This window comes from Sciurus carolinensis, chromosome 2, assembly GCF_902686445.1.
Source record: "Sciurus carolinensis chromosome 2, mSciCar1.2, whole genome shotgun sequence".
Taxonomy (NCBI): domain Eukaryota; kingdom Metazoa; phylum Chordata; class Mammalia; order Rodentia; family Sciuridae; genus Sciurus; species Sciurus carolinensis.
The window spans coordinates 174,158,206-174,175,939 of NC_062214.1; the positions used below are offsets into that span (position 1 = coordinate 174,158,206).

The window sequence follows — 17,734 nt, forward strand, 5'->3', positions numbered from 1 at the left end:
AGTCTCTCTCTTCCTGTTCAACACAGCTCTTTAGTCAAGTGATACACTCATCAAAATGGTGTCCTCCACACCAATCCTGCTTTTTTTTCTCTTTTGTTAACCTAAACTCCATGCATCCAGTTTCTTTCTTGTTCACCTCTTCTTTTCGCTAACATTAGCAGAGGAGGAAAAAATAGTACAATGAACAGCATGCATTCATCCCCCAGATTTGACTGTTACTAACATTTTGCTGTATTAGCTTAAATTATAATTTACATAATATTTAAAAATATAATTGTTATATTTTATGTATAATTTTTTTCTGAGTTATTTCCAAAAAAATTTCAGATATCATGTTACTTAAACACTTGAGCATATTTCTCCAAAAATGGACATTTTTTTTTTGAGAAAACCACAATGCTACACCTAACAGTATTAACAGTTTCCTAACATCATCTTATGCAGTTCATATTAATTTTCCCCATTTGTATCCAAAATGTCTTTTATAGGTATTTTTTTAAAATCCAGGATTCAATCAAGAATCACATCATTACATTTTTCTCTCTTATTGTCTCTTTTATTTTAGAGTAGCCCCCCCCCCCCTTTTTAATGGCATTGAGCTTTTGAAGAGATTGGGGCATTATTCTATAAAATTTCCCACATTCTGGATTTCTTTTTTCTTCTTCATGCCATTGAATTTATTCCCCTCTCACCTGGTTTCCTATAAGCTGGAAATCAGATTGGAAGACTTTAATTAATTAGATTCCAGTGGAACGCTTTTGGTGGAAGTTTTTCCTCGGTAGTACTGTATACTTCAAGGGGTGGATGTCACTTCCCATCATTAATGCTGCCAAGTTAGATCACTGGGCTGGGTGGTGATAGACATCTCCATTGTTAGGAGAATTCTCTCCCATGCACCTAATATGTGACCTATGGGGCAGTTCTTTGTAACCACTGGAATACCTGCTTCTTCCCAATCTTTCACCTAATGTTTTGCAGTCATCAGTGATCACTTTGCATTAAGATATATCCATTTCAGCTTAAGAGAACTGTATTTACTCATAAGGACTCATTGAAAACTCAGATGATCCGTTACCTTCCTTAACCTTAAATCTACTATGGGAAAACTTGGGTCCAGTGAATTAGTTGCCAGATCCAGGGTTTGGGCAGGATGAAGAGACTAGTAGAGATGGAACAGAGGACAGATGGGAGAAATCAGTGCCAGCCCTGTGTGGTATGCACATATTAGTAAGCATCTGTCTTCTGTCTCATCAAGCGTATGAAGTGTGTTGGATTAAGAAAGGAAGCTTGTTTTTAGTTAGTAATCCAAGTTTGAACGTGGGAGTTGTCTGGTCCCTCGAAGCTGGAAGATGTTTAGGTGTGAAGTTTGTACTGGATCCTGCTTAACTAAATGTCTTTCTGTTGGGAATTTATGCGTGCACTTGAACTGGCTTTTTGAAACAGGTTGCTGTTTGGATTCAGAGCTCTCGGACTGATTCATATTTTGGGGGTGGAGAGGGGGGTTTCTCCAGGACTCCTGAGAGTGTGTGGGAAGTTTCTAAACTCAAAAGGCTCCTTTTTTGGCACTGCCAGCATCTTTTTTGTGTAGGCATCTTAAGAATTTGGAGGAACCATATAAAGATCAGAAATAAGTCTGGCCTGAAAAGCTCCCTCTGACATGGTCATTCCAGTTGGTTGAATCTCGGCCCATTCGGATGGGACCATATAAAGAGGCCGTTTCCTGAATTTCCCGCTCGCTGCCTCTCACAGGCTCCTTTTTGTAGACAGCTGGTATTTCAGGACTCTGGTCACGTGCTCGCAGCTCTTTACTCGCCCCTTGTTTATTTTTGGAGCAGGCACATTTTTGCTTCTCTTCAGGAGCTATGCAGGGTCCTGCCCCCTCCGTCCATTGGGCGGCAGCCCCAGCGGGCTGTGCTCATTTCCCACACTCTGAGACGTGACTGCGCTTTCAAGAGAACTGAGGGATGCACTGCCCAGGGCTACGTCACCCGTTCCTATTTCTGTCCCTCTTGGTGTTGCATATTTTAAGACTCTTTCTTTTTTTAAAAAGTTTGGGTAATGTTACCTGGCAGTAAATCAGCCAGAATTGGAAATTGTTTTTCCAGCTGATATCTTAGAAGCTGGATTTCAGAAGCAGAGCAATTTAAAGAATACACCAGGACTTTTGAATTCTAGGGTTGGGCCTTCTCTTACTTATGACATGTAAGGTTATTTGAGCTCTAATCTCTCTCATCCAGTGTCCTGTCTCCCCCCCCCCCCCCATCACAGGGACAGCAAACCAGTTTCTTCCAAAACAGTACCTGAAACTGATTGGCAGTGTTTCCCCAAGTGTTTGGTTCTGGAGTTGGATTCCAGGAAGAAAATGCTCTGTCGTAGCCTGCCTAAAGATTGTGCATAGAGAATGTTAGCTCACAGATTCAAAAAAAAAAGACATGCGTCTGTGTCTCCTCTGACCCTATCAGGAAAGGGAAGGACCCTGACTAAAGGGTTTCAACTTCTCACCAGTCCAAACAGGGAGTGGAACTTTAACATTTAAGCTGGTGAGGGCATTCAGGCCCTGTAGGTCTCTAGCATCCAGTGTGCCGCCTCTGGAAACAGAAAGCACATCAGTTGTGGCAGCTGGTCCTAGAAGGAACCACCGCAGTGGTTTGATCTAGGTGTGCTGTGCTTCAGATTACACTGGGGAGGGAGCCCTGGGACTCTCTTGGGAACAGAGCTAACAGGGTGTCTAGATGTCATCAGAGTTCCTAGGGAGAGCAGCCAAGGCTTTCAGGGGCTGACTGTCCATGCAAAAGGAACCCCCAGACCTTTTCAATTATATGACCAAGAGCAACCATCCGCTTCTGTTTCAAACAGATCGTTTGCACTTAATTTCAAACTGCTGCATTATGATCTTGTTACATCAGCTTCCACTTAAGGCCATATTATAAAAGTAATGGATGTCGAAGGGCTGAGCCCCCAGCAGTTTCTCCCATGGACCCTCACCATTATGGTGATGATGTAACAGCATTTGCTCCAGAAGTACGTGCTATCCCTGGTCTCACTCTACCCTTGGATCTGGTTGCTTTTGGAATGCTTTTTCCTTTACCTTTCCAATCCAGGCCAAGCCCCACTTTCCCCATGAAGCTTCCCTGACCTCTCTTCCTCATCTGGACTTCCTTGGTGGGTAGAGTTCTGCTTAACTTTGCGTTATGTACTGCAAGCTTTGCACATGCTCATCAGAGCACAGTCTTAATGATGCCCCAAGAGAAGGCCCAGTAAAGTCCTCCAGGTGACACGAAAACTGCAGAAATCAGTAGAGCTGCCCTGTGGCTGAGAGATTCTGCCTCAGCTTCATCTTTGGACCCTTGATGGCCTCTCCCTGGAATAGTTCCAGACCTCCCTCACTCCCACCTGCCACCTCCATGTGGCCTCCTGGATTGCAGATTAATCTTGACATCCAGTCACATAGACTTCACGCATACCTGATACTCCCTGAATTCTACCTCTCCTTGGCTTCATTACTGAGTAACATTTGGGGACAGGGATGAAGTCGTCCTTTTCTGTCTCATTGTACCTAGGGTAGTGCCCAGCTCCCCACAAAGGGAACAAAGTTGAATTCTAGGGAAAAGCCTTTATAATTTGGCCATAGTGGTTAATTAAGCCTGTGTCATCCAGCCAGGGTATCTGTATGTGGACATGACAGAAACATTCCAAGTTCTAGGGCCCAGAATACTAAACCATGAATGGAAGGATTCCCCATCAGGAGATTGACATCTCCCCCTAGATGGCCAGGCCTCACTGCAGAGACCTGAGTTCTGCCTGTCCCTCCTCCTCTCCCATCTGCCTCAGTGCTCTCCTGAGGCTTGCTGGCAGCGGGGTGGGATGAGGAGGGAGGACCTGTGCCCCCTCACCTGTTTTGCTCAGGATTTCTTTGTACCTTCTCTGGGCGTCCTCTCCCTGGAGCTCTTGATGTTTGAGGGAAATGAAAAACAGCAACCTACACTTTTTATAGTATTATGTCAACGCTTAAAGGCTTCTGTCATCAGCAAAGAAAACTTCTCATTTTAGAGCAGCTGTTAAACTGCACTGGATATGAAGGAGTGACTTGTATGAGCTTTTTGCAGCTGCTAGCACCATTTTGTAATGGGGAGAAAATGAGAGAAAAGGTGGTTTTGTGTTTTTTTAAGCAGAAAGGGCCTTCACTCACCCTCCAGTAGCCATGACTTCCTGGGGTTTGGTTCAAGGAGAAAAACAGATCATTTGGCTTTTAGACTCCTAGGGAGCTCTGTTAGTCATACAATGCTCATTAGTAGTCAGAGTGACTACAAGATCGGGCCAGGCACAAAGGAGTCTTTTCCCCAAATGATTGTGCATTTTACTACATGCGGCCTACCCCGTCCCATGTGGACATGAGTAATAACCATGGGAAAGCTGGAGCTCTTATGTGCCAGGCACTGTTTTAAGCTATCGTTAAGTCACTGATTAAATCCTTCCCAATTTTAGGGGTTGCTCAGTGCTCCCCTTCCATGCTGCCTAATATTTTGCAATCCCTTCCCAGTTCAGTCTCTGCTCCTCCTGTTGCCGTTGTAAACCACATCCCAGACAGAAAGCAGAAGTGGTATTAGGAGACACAGGTGCCGTCTCCCCTGTGGTGGCTTCTTGGCATTGTATAGTTTGGGGCACCATGGATTTTGCTTGGATTCCTCTGTCCTTCCCAAAGAGAAGGACAGAAGCAAAGAGAAGAAGGCAGCGGGTCCTGTCCCTGGGAGTTCAGTTCAGGAGCCACATACCCAGATGTCACTGAGCAAATGGGACTTAGGGGTAAGGCGGATGTGCTTTCGGTTCTCACTCTGAACATGTAAGAAGGATCAAGGCACTCCCATTTTTCTCATCTCCCATTTTTTTCAAAACATGTAGCATAGTTTTCATTTTCCCATTTCAGGTGTTCATAGTAACAAGGAGAGAATTCTGTACTGAAAGACAAACAACAGCACAATGCAGTAATAAGAGATGGCAGCTATCACTTTAGCAGGAAGGAGACAGAAAGGGAGGGTGGGGCCTGTGGCAAACTGCAGTACACATGTCCTGCCTAGAGGAGGCAGCTTCTGCTCAACCCCAGCCTTACTGGATATTCCAGTTTTTCACAAGAAGGTGGAAAGTGAGTTTTTAATGTCGGAATCTTCCAATTTTTAATGGTAGCTTAAATTTAAAACAAAAGCAAAAAAAAATAAGTGGCCAAACAAAGCATGGCTATTAGTTTTTGACCTTATTACATTATCCCAAGAGGGTCCTATCCTTGAGTAAAGATAACTGCAGGCCAGACTGCTTTGTTTGGCCACTTATTTTTTTTTGCCTACTCCCAACTTTGGCTTATGTTGTTCTCAGGTTATTCTGATTCTAGCTGGTCCTTATAGTTCCAGGGCTCTGTGCCGTGCAAGCTACTCAGCTTCTGTTCTTCAGTTCCAGATCATTGGGACAGGGAACCCACTTGGTTCTGATTGGGTATCACCCAGCCCTGGCTCAGTCAGGAAGAGGGATCCTGGGATACAAGGCTGCCCCTTCCAGGCTGTGGATGGAGAAGCGTGGAGTGATTGGGGAAGCGTGGTGCAATCACAGTAGCTGGTTTTCCACTTATATCCGTGTTGTTGCTGAGATGTACTGAGCCTTTAAGCAGCTCTTGCCTGCGTCTGGCATAGAAAACTTAAGTTTGTTTTCTCTGAAGTGCTCCTTGGAATCCCAGTGGCTAACTGGATGCAGGCGTCCCAGGACTTGGATTTGTGGCAGTGATTCCAGCAGTCTGTGGCTTAGGCAGCAGAAAGGCCCCACAAGGACATGGAGCCCATCCTTGGCAGGCTGGAGGGCTCCTTGAGAAGTAGGAAAGAAAACATATCTTGGTGTAAAATAAAAATATCCAAAGTATGAAGGTATTCAGTTAATTCGAAGGGGATATTCACTTTAAAAGTTTCAGGTTCAACTTAGTCCACTTAGAAAAGGAGACCTCCGTGACACACAGTTTAGTCTAGGGGTCAACAGACCATGTCCTTGCCTCCAAATTTGCCCTGCTGCCTGTTTTTGTAAAGTTTTCTTGAAATTCAGCTATACTCATTTGTCTGTTTATTCCCTGTGGCTATTGATTTTTGTACAGTATCAGAGTTTGAGTAGTTGAATCAGAAACCATGAGACCTACAAAATAAAAAATGTTTACTACCTAGCCTTGTGTAGAAAGTTTCCCTACCTCTCTTTAGTCCTTTTATCATTGTACCTTCTTAGACTGAGAGCCACAGTTATAATTCTATAAAGTTCTTAGAAAAAGAAAATTGATGATATCAGAAACCAGTCTTGGGAGAATACTGGGCAATTCAAACTAGGCAGCGTTCTATCTTGTTTTATCCACCTCACACGGTTTGGTGGATTGGTGGTTGTGCCCTTGGCATGTTCAATTAGGATATGCTGGGCAGGAATTCATGCACTTGGGTTCCTGAATTTGTCCATTCCAGGCAAACAGACTTTTAACCAACTAAGTGTGTATATCTTCTAAGCAAGACTCAGTTGTATCTGTCTTGCTTTTATGTTTATAAAAGTCATATAACTTGACTGCTTAAAAATGGGAGAATGCACAGCAGCATAGGGAAGGAAAACTAAAATTGCCATAATTGAAGTCACCTTCTGTCATGTACATACAGCTAATTAGCACTGTGTATTATGTGTTTGTGATCTTTCCACAAAGTCAGAATCATACCCACTGTTTTTTGAAAATTGGTATAGTTGAGGTTTCTCAAATCCAGTATTTTTGTAATGTAGTTTAGCATTATTTGCATAGTATTTCCATGTGTATTCTGCTGTTTAATTCCTTATTGCTGGCCATTTTTATTCTTTCCAACTATTCATTAAATTAGCATTATGTTCCTCTCTGATTATTTCCTTGGGATAAATTCCTGAGATTAGAATCACTGACTGAGAAAACAGGAGCAGACTGGAGCAGAGCTCAGTGGCACAGTTGGTTTGTGCTTGGCACACACAAGGCCCTGGGTTTGATCCCTAGTGTGTTCACATAGACACACACACCCAAAAGTGTGAGCATTTTTAAGTCTTTCAATGCTCATCTGAGGAATTGCCCTCCAAGAACATTCTGCCAGTTTGTCCATCCAACAGGAGGCTGTGAAAACACTGAGATTTTCATAGTAAATTAGAAAGCTTACTCTGTGTTTTTCTTCATATCCATTTTATTTTTGTATTTTTCTCAGGGAGGTGCTTTGATATGCTGACTGTTGTTTAAGTGACCTGAACCTCAGCCACCATGATGTTTAAATGTGCACATTGAGTGACTGTCATTTTGGCTTCTCTTTCATCGCAGGCTCCTCCTCCAAAACCCCCTCGAAGGCTAGGAGGCTGGGCAGATGATTCCATGAAGACATCAAAGTAAGTGTCAGCAACTCCTGGGAGTCGGGTGGCAGTGGGCAGGGTGGAAGGGAGACATCAGTCCTGTGTGGTTGCATTAGTTTTTGTAGCAGCTTTATTGAGATATTATCAATTCAAATACCATACCATCCACACATTCACAGTGTGCAATGTGATCATCCTTAGTAGAGGCCTAGAGTTGTGCGATCATCACAACAGTTAATTTTATAACATTTTTATCACACCCACCGAAGAAACCCTGTGTCCAGTAGTAGTCAGTTTCCATGTCCCCCTTACCTCCCCAGCCCTAGCAATAGTCAACTTTCTGTCTGTCTGATTCACCTATTCTGGACATTTCTTAACAATGGAATTGTGCATTCTGTGGTTGATCATGCCTTGCCTCTCTCTGGGCATAATGTTTTCAAAATTCATCCATATTTTAGCATTGTATGTTCTAGACATTCTAAACAGAATGGGATTGCCTCTTAGTAACTGTGGATGAACTCTGTAGTTTGTCTGCCCCACACTGCTCATTCACAGAGAATGGCTCAGGCATACCATCGCCCTGCCTAGAAGGTGTCTTGTGTTTATCGTAAGCCATTGCTGCAGGCGACACAAATATTGGTGCCGTGACCATCCAGTATTATCAACCTATGCTCTTGCCTCAGAGCTCCTGGGAAGAATAATCTCATCTGTGCCATTTGTTATCTCAGAGACTTTGAACAAGTGATTTAACCTATCTGGCCTCAATTTTCTCATACAGTGAGTTGCAGGAGCTTTGAGATGTTCATGCATCTACATGAAGGGTCTGTTTGGGAGAAGCAATTCCAGGTCAAGAAAAGCAAAAGTTACTTTGAGTATCATTGTGAGTTACATTAAGAGCCTTAAGAATAGGAGTGTTGGGGCTGAGGCTGTAGCTCAGTGGCAGAGTGCTTGGGAGGGACAGGGTTCGATCCTCAGCACTACATAAAAAAATAAACAAATAAAATAAAGTCATGCTGTTCATCTACAAGTACCCAATAAATAAATAAATAAATAAATAAAAAAGGAGTGTTACTTTGCCAAAATGGCAGAATTGCTTTCTAAACATTTTGGCATTAAGATTGGGCAATAACTAAGAATGAGATCCTCTAGAGTTGCTTACCAGCATCTAGGAATGCTTGTGACTGAGAGTCACAAGCCTCTCGGGCCATCCAGAGTGAGCATCCCTGTCAAATGGTTTCAGTTACCTTGTTTTGAGTGAGGAGAAGACAGTCTTGTCCTCAGACTTGAGGCCACATACCCTTCCTGCGTTCCTCCTCAGCAGGGCAGGGTATGCATGCTGATTAAGTCATCTGTCTTGTTTGACAGGAAGCAGCATTCTTAGTTATTGCCCAATCTTAAAATTGACTTTTTTTTTTAGTTGTTGATGGACCTTTATTTCATTCATTCTTTATATGTGGTGCTAAGAACCCAGTGCCTCATACACGCAAGACAAGAGCTCTACCACTGAGCCACAACCCCAGCCCATGACATTGCCCTTTTGAGGAATGCAGGCCAGTTGTCTTGTAGCATGTTTCACACCCTGGATTTCTCTAAATTGTTCATGACCAGATCCAAGTTGAATGTTTTTGGCAAGAATGAGTGATATTGCGTACTTCTTGGCATATCAAATATGTCAGTTTTGTTCTTTATTGGTGTTACTGAGTTTGATAACTTGGCTTAGGTGGTGACCTTGAGAACTCTTCATTGTGAAGTTCCTTTTTATTTTTTCCCCTCCTTTATAATAATTACTAATTGCTTTGGTGTGTTGCTTTGAATTCTGTTCTTTACAATCTTTCACGTAGTGGTTTTAGTGTCCATTCATGTGAATCAGTCAAGTCTTACAAAATGTTAATTTTCTAATTCCATCATTTATTCTATATTAATTACCTGGTGTTTTTTTTTTTAATAAAGAAAAACTTTCATTTTCTGTCCTTTCTGTATTACTTTTTTAATAGACTACTTTTTCCTTGTTGTAGAATTTGCTTCAATTTTAAGGGTTATTTTCAGCAGTCTTGGGAGCTGGTTCTCACTACTACCTCATTTATCTTTAATTATGGCAATAGATATTCAATTGTGACAATAGTCCATCATTGATTTTTGATTTCTTTTTTTTTCTCAGTAATACCAACTGGAAAAAAAATTTACTCAAGATTATGCTTAGTTTTACAACTTCATATTGGGAGAAATTAGACTGGGGATGGTTCTGGTGATTTTAAACATTCACAATCCTCACTTGGTTCTGTCAGTCCAAATGTTTACAGTCAACCAATGACTAAAATCTAGACAGAAGCAGCAAATATTATTTGCACAAAGGTCACTTTAGAAAGGGTCCCAGAATATGACTTTTGAATATATAAAACACGTGGATCAGAAGTTGAAATTTTGTACAGAGACATCCTAAGCAAGGGCCTGCTCACGCCCTTCTTCCCATCCTTCTCCTATGGGTATTTTCTTTATGAGTTTCTGGTGTATCTTCCTATACCTTTTTTTTTTTTTTTCTTTTTGCAAAAGTAAACATATATACATATGTAAGCTTTCAAATTCTTCCTTTTTGGTTTCTACATACCACAAGATTACAAACTATAGCCCAAAGGCTACCTGCCTGTTTTTATCAGTGAAGTTTCATTGGAAGGCAGCCACATCCTTTCATTTTTGAAATTCAGATTTCTTATCCATGCGGAATTTATTCTAGTATGTGGTATGAGGTGTGGATCCACTTTTATCTTTTTCTAAGTGATTGCGTCCCAGCACCACTGATTTTTTTTAGTAACCCATCTTTCCCTTAGTGATCTGAGAAGCTACCTCCATATTATTCTAAATCACTGTGTGTAGATGAGTCTACTTTGGGCCTTGTTGTTCTGTTCCAGTGGTCTTTCTGTCTACTCATACAATATATTGAGTCCCCCACTAATTTGTTTATATAACATAACTGATTTTCAGTGTTCCACAAAAACAACTTTCAAATGCAGTTCTCATACTAGCGAGAATCTTAGAAACTGCATGTTTCTAACTTATTAGGAGATTTTATATCTAGAATTCACTTTGAAATATGGAATAAGACAAATTACATGTCTAAGAGAATGAAGGATCATCACAAGTTTTTATTCCTCATTGAAAACATTAAAAATTTTTCTCCATCAAGTCAGTTTCCTCTTGGAGTGAGATGCTTCTCTTCTGTGTGTGCTCCTTCCCAAGGTGTTCCCTTGTTTGGCACCTCGGTCTGCAGCCTGTTCTGTCCCCTCTAGTATTGGAGGCCCTGGGGAATAGACTGAAGGAGAGAACACCAGACCTGGGAGGGAGAGAAGGGAGAGTAGTCTGCATCTGTTTTGTCTCAGCCTGCCTGTTTGGGGCAGGTCCTTAGACCACTCTTCTCTCTCAACACTCACCGTGTGATTTTGGCCAGTCTGAGTTTTAAATGTCAACTTCACTCTGATGGTTCCAAAATTTGTTTCATCAGAACAGGCCACAAACCAAGGGGCCAGGTGAGGGAACACCTTGGAAATGGCACATGAGGATCAAAAGCATCGTACTCCAAGAGGAAACTGATTTGATCTAGGAAAATACTTTAGTATTTTCAATAAACTTGTGATGTTTCCACATGTATTTACGCCTAAGGCATCAAGATTGGTCCTCTTGATTTCCACCCCTGGCACCCTCACCCCTACCTGTGCCTCCAAAGTCTCCCAACTCTCAGTAAACAGTGACTCCATCTGTCTCGTTACTGAGACCACACACAATGGGCCCTTCCTGACCCGGGGTGGATGAGGCAGTTGCTGAGCTATGCTGGGGACCTTCCCTGTGAAGACTGGGCACCTGAGCACCTGTGGGTACCAGAGCAAAAGACGTGCTCCTGTCCCACAAAGGGTCCATTCAGGCATTGCCATTCACAAAACCCAGGAACAACAGACAGAAGGAGCATCCGTGAGAAACAAATGGGATGGGTTAGCAGGGTGACTTCTGAGGCGACAGTAATTACTGAGGCCAAGGAGGACCTCAAGAAGAAGATGGGAGTCATGCTGCATGAATTCTGACGAGCAGAGAGGAGCAGGAGAGCGTTCTGGTTTAAGATTTGGTCTTGGGGGACGGTAACCTTGTCAGTTGCAGAAAGTGCACACTGAAAATAGTGTACCCACCTTAAACCTTTTTTGGATGATAATACTCTGTGCTTAGCACCCATCTTAGCTGCTATAACACATTAGCATATACTGGAAGCTCAGAAAGCAAATATTTACTTTTCACAGTTTTGAAGCCTGAAAGTTTGAGATTGTGGTGCCAGCACGGTGGTGATCTTGGTACAGATTTTGTCCTTGTTCTGTCCTTACATGGTCTTCCCTTGGTACCTATACACAGGGAGAGGGATCTGGTGTCTCTTCCTCTTCCCCTTCGTGGGAACTGTGTGCTTTTGACCTCATCTAAACCTAATCACTTCGCAGAAGCCCCATCTCCAAACACCATCACATTGGGGGTTAGGATTTCAACATGAGGATTTAGGGGGGACCAGATACAACATTCATGCTACACCCGTGCAGGTAGGTCCCATTCGCCTGTCAGGTATCCCTTAAAAGGAAGGTGAGGCTTATAGAGGTCCTCAGCTGTGTTGTCACAGTGGGAAGTAGAAGACTGGTCATGGATCTGATTGAGAGGCTCATAACCTAGAAATACGAGTTTCTGGGATACCTTTATTTTATTTGTGTAACACTCTCCAAGAGAGAGCCGGGTGTTTGTCAGCCATCTCACTGGCTGGAGATAATGGGTGCCAGAACTCTTGTGTTCACCCCTGAGACACAAAGAAGGGCTGAATTCAGGAATTGCTTAGGACCTGGAATCACCAACTGTCCTCCTCCTGGCACCAGAGTAACAACTGTGCCAAAGATTCTGTCTTGGAGCCAGCCGTCCTTGGCACTGAAGTTGCCTGCTTTGGGACACTTACAGTTGATGGGTCACTGACTTGGCCATGGGGACTAGAGCTGAAGAAGAGGGAACCAGACTTCGTAGAGAGAGGAGGAGGGAAAGGTAGTCTGATTAAGTTTTGTCTCAAAGTGTCTGTTTTTGGGTTTGTCCCTGCATTGATCTGCAAGGGAATGAGGCAAGTAATGGCCCCTCGGGGACTTTGAGGACTTTGCTCTCAATGTCAGCCGTCATTTTCAATCACCCTCTCCCTCCCAGCCATTAATTTTGGCCCAGGATCATGGGGACTTGTCCATCTATCACTCCTAATTGACACTAAATGATCTGTCAGTTTATTGATGAACGGCAGGAGTGGAATTGTCACAATATATTTTACTTTCTAACAACTCCTCCTGACAATTTTACCTTGTCCATCTCACTCTCCTCACATAAATCTCCATTGGCCGCTCATTCCTCCTCATGGGCTGTTCTGGTGCCAGCCACTTCCACACCATCTGCACGTGTCAAGGACATCAAGATGGCGGGAGAACTGCTGTGTGCTGGTCCCGAGGTTACCCCCCTTCCCTCCTCCTCCTCCTCTCTTTCTCTCTCTCTTTTTTTAATGGCATAGATGTTCCAAGAATACTAAAGGGCTTCTGTCCTCTCCATCTATGTCATTGCCATGTCAGAGTCTTTACCTTCTCATTAGCAGCGAGTAGTTAATTCTTATTAGGCTACAAAAGTGTGAAAGGCAGAACCTCAGTGAGCAGGGGGCTCCCAGATCTGAAGCACAGTGGCTACCACATGCTTTGTCCTCTCCACCAGCACCATTGCAGGCTGTCCATCCTCACAGAGGCCAGTCTCTTAGGAAGTGCCCCCAGGGGAGGCCCACTGGAGCGTCCCATTCGCAGAGCCATGCCCTGCCGTGAGTGTGCTGCATGGGGGTGCTCTGCCGTGGCCCACCTGGTCGGACCCGTGCTGCCAGGACCCCGGGCTGGGAAGCCTCGCCCGGTGCAGCCTGGTTCACCGTCCGAATGTTATTTGTAAGGGCGCCATGACTTGAAAGGTGGGAGTCAGTGGGCCAACCGTATGTAAGATCTCATCGTCACTTAGTCCTAAGAAGATGTACGGATGGAGGTGGACCATCCATCATCCTCGGAGGCCCACGGCCAGCGCAGAGCCTGACGGCGTTTCACCCTGTCGTTGATCTCCTCCCCGCTTTGACGCTGGACGTGATTTCTGTTAATTGATAAGGACTGTTTTTGTTTATTAACCACTGTGCCCTTATCATACCTATCAAGATGAATAAGAATCCCTTCGTGTCATCTGACACCCAGGTCACATTCAGTTACTTTCATTGTCTCAACGATGTCTGTGTAGAGTGGGACTGTGGAAAGGACACGTCGAGGTCCCCCTGCTGGCTCTGGCTGCGCGCAGCCTTCCGGGCCTCCCGTCTGCAGCCCTCACCGCTGCCTCCTCCCCCCACCCCACACGGATTTTTTTTTTCTTGGTGAGAAACTCGTCCGTGGAGTGTCGCCCATTGTGGGTGTGGCCCATTTCTTCTAGTTGAGATGTTGAACTTGTCTGTCTCTCGTGTCCCCTCGTACGCGGATGCTGAGCTCCAGTCAGGCTGGCAGTTCAGTTTAGGCTCTTTTTTGTGACAGGAGGACTTTGTGGGTGGTGCCCTGTGGGTCCCGGGCAGCACTCCTGAAAGCGCAGGTGTCGGGTTATTCCACTTAAGTGGGCCGTGACTGGCGCTGAGTCGGTGGCGTGTGATCCTCCACTTCACCGTTCCTGTCTAACTCCCGGCTAGTGGTCGGAGCGTCCCGGGATCATAGCTGCCCAGAGAAATGATCTCATTAAAACTTGTCAAATGGCGATTTTCTGATCTTCACTTATTAATGGAGGATTTTCTATAAAGAACGTCCTCTCATCAGCGTGTGGGTGTGAAATACAATTTATGCTTGCCTTTCTGCCTGCCCCTCCCCATAGCCCCAAATCTTTTTTTTTAAAAAACTTCAAACCCATTAAAAAAAAAAAAATTTGCAGGATCAGCACAAGCGCCCGCACACCTGTGCCTTGAGCCACCATCGTGAGCCCTTGTGTGCCTGGGGCTCCTCCTCAGTCTCTCATTTTGTTTTTGTCTTTATTTTTGCTGAGTGCTTCGGAGCTGTAGCTGCTTTTGCCTCCGCGTGACTGGTAGCTAGTTAATAGTTACTACGCAAGGGCCACGTGTCTCTCTCGTTGCTTCTGGGTCTGCAGTGCTCGGCACGCACAGGTACACAGTGCATATGTGATCAGGGAGTGCATTCTGCGTGTTTCTTAAGGCCTCCAGTCATTAGGAAGGGACCCTGTGCGTTAGTCCCAGTGAAGTAAAATAACTTAATCTCTGATCTTCAGATTTTCCTTGATAAGCACAATTTTGCTTATTTGTTATTTTTCATGTAAGTTACACTTAATTTTATTTTCAACTTTTTTATTCTAATTAGTTGTACATGACAGAATGCATTTATACATTTTTGATAGAGCATATGTAAATGGAGTGTAATCTCTCATTTCTCTGATTGTACATATTGCAGGATCACATCAGTCATGCAGTCATACATGTACATGAGGTCATAATGTCTGCTTCACTCCACTGTCATTCAGTGACATAAGATTAAAAGTATTGAGAATCTATTTACCGCATGTTACTGTTGGCCAAAAAGAACCCAGAATTGGCATGGCATGACCAGGGGTCCTCAGTGTCCCCAGGGACACTTTGGTTCTCAATAAGGAAAGTCATGTAGCAGAGCCGAGTGTCCAAGATCAGGTGAAATCAGATGGGCAAGGAGCATGGGAGGTGGCTGAGAAAGGAAGACTCTAGGGAGCTAATTGTACATCCATTTCCAACACACAGGACCCGTGTCCATTTCTGTGGGTTTTGGAGATGCAGGGTAAACTCCCTGCTGGAACGTCCATCTCAACTTATCATGCACTGTGGTGCGTGTGTCTGCTTTTCCTCCAGGTAGCTTTCACAACACTGTAGGTTCAGAAAGGATGGCTTTTGGTCCAAGCAATATCCTTTCTTTTTAATGTACACCTTACATTAATCTATTCCATGTAGGTGCCTCAGAGTAATTTCCACTTTGCTCTTGATTTATATTCAGAGCCTGGATAGAAAGATGGTGGAGGAAGAGCTAGATACATTTTTATTTTAATGAATTTAGAAAACCCATAGTAATTTTTTTTTTATACTGAATTGCACCAAGAGGGGTTGTACCACTGAGCCACATCCCCAACCCTTTTTATTTTTTATTTTGAGACAGAGTCTCACTAAGTTGCAGAGGCTGGTCTCAAACTTGTGATCCTCCTACCTCAGCCTCCTGAGCTGCTGGGATTTCAGACATGCACCACTACTCCAGGCAGTAGTTTTTAAAAACTAGAATTGAATTGCATTGTTTACTGGGGAAATCTTATGCGCTCAGGATTTGAAGGTGAAATTCCTAATACCCAGCCTGTGTACCCTGAAATGACAAGTAAGTATCCCACTTCAGCTAAGTAGGGAAGAGTGGTCTGGCGAACCCATCTGTCCTCAGGCCTTCCCCGCCTTCAGGCACCTGAGTCGTTGGTAGATTGTTTTGGTAGCTGGCAGGGGAGGAGGCGTGGCAGCGGCGGAGCAGGGTGTCAGCAAAGCTCTTGGCTGAGCTGTCCTCCCCTTCAGTCCCCAAAACCCGCACAGCTGTGTGTCCTACTAACCAAAAGTCACTGTTCCTGGGTGCAGGAAAAGGAAGCATTTCTTCCTTGTGTGGGTGTGTCACAGAGCACGGCCCTTGGCCAGCTCAGGCACCCAGGTCTAGCTGGGAGTAGATCTGCCTTTTTGTGGAGGAAAGTCTGTTTGATCTTGAAGCTGAAGTGCAACTAGATTGAGAAAGATGATCATTCCCAGAGGCCTGAGAGAGAGAAGGAGTAGATGTAGAGATCGTACAAACTCTTATATGTGAGTTGTTGCATGACTTCATGTCATCTTGTCTTGGTGAATTTCAATTTTTAGATAAATAAGAAATACATGTAGTATAGAATTCAAGGCACAGAAGGGCAGGGTGTGAAAGGTCAGTCTCTTCCCTGCTTTCCTTCTTGGAGGCAGCTACTGCTAACCAGTTTTGTGTGTGTGTTTCTCTCCACTCTATGCATTTGCAAAATAATACAAGTTAATATCTTCTTATCTCCCACCATGCACACAAATCAGTGTATGTATTCTGCATTTTTCTTTCATCTCAGAATAATATTTCTTACTGAGCTTTCTGAATCTTTGTACAGGATAGAATTGCCTCCTTTTTAAGGGCTGCATAGTATTCCACAATTTCCTATCTCCATGAAGATGACCACAAGCAGACAGTAGGGATGATATTTTACAGTCTGAGAAAGCAGACTTCCAGTGCTTACTCACGGAATAGCCATAACAGGGCCCTCGGAAAGTTTCATAAAGGCTTTAGATGTGGTACTTAGGGATCACGTAGACTAGCGAAGAGGTAGGAAATATGCATCCCCCTTCTTCTCAGTGTGATTTGGCAGGTACTTTCATGCCACGCCCCTTGGGTTGACATGGGGATGTTTGGTGCAGAACAGACAGGTGTTCTAGGTTATATTTATTGCAGTTGAGGGCCTCGGATGGCTTGCGTAGTGTCACAAAGCGATTTGCTTATGCAGATGACGAGGCCTGAAACGATCGCACTCTGTTGAACGCTTCCCGCTTCCAGTAGCATTAGGATACTTTGCTTGCCACTCTGAAAAGTGGAGCAGTCTACCTGACAAGTGGCCCTGGTCACTCCTCTCCTTGAGCAGAGGCAGCACCTGAGGCACAGGGTGCGGGGGTTGTGGAGAGAACAGTGGCATCCATGATGCACGCCTGCCTGCGCGTGTGTACCGGGACGGCAGCTGGCGCCCACGGGGCCAGGCAGCAGAACTGCTTCCAGTTACCGGAGGGGAGGCCCAGCTCACCGCCCGCTCCAGGCACCCGTCCTGCCTCCCAGAGCCTGCTCTCAGCTTCCTCTTTCCCCTTCGCTTCTCTTCATTAAGGTGCCCTTGACTTTTGCTGCGTTGAAAAACGGGTGCGTCTAGAGCGGGTTATCCGCAGGACCCCAAAGCCTTTGACCTTGGTCTCTGGTTTTGTAAAGCGAAAGCCCTCTGGTGACGGAGCTGGTCGTTTCTTGGAGCGAGGGGTAGGATTGTAGAGCTCGAAGGGTCTCTGGTGTCAGGAAAGGAAGCACAACCCACAGAACTCTCTTAGCCAGCAGCAGCCAAAACGCGGAGGTGGAATATTCCATTTGTTTCTCTGGACTGCTGCGTGGTGCAGGGCTCTTCCAGACTGTCCATGTGAGCGTGGCTGGCAGTGCTGGTCGGGGTCTGTGTGAACCCTCCATTGCTGGGGGACTCATAGGAGCAGCCTCGTTTTTTTGTTTTG

The 17,734-nt window shown here is 44.5% G+C and overlaps 1 protein-coding gene across 2 annotated transcripts in view; it reads left to right on the forward strand.

Annotated features, from left to right (window-relative positions):
* Window positions 1–17,734, forward strand: part of Ift43 (intraflagellar transport 43) — a 79,496-nt gene that overhangs the window by 21,018 nt on the left and 40,744 nt on the right. For both annotated transcript variants that reach the window (XM_047541324.1, XM_047541325.1), the window contains exon 3: window positions 7,337–7,401. In XM_047541324.1, the coding sequence (XP_047397280.1) occupies window positions 7,337–7,401 (65 nt within the window). The remainder of the gene's footprint in view (window positions 1–7,336; window positions 7,402–17,734) is intronic.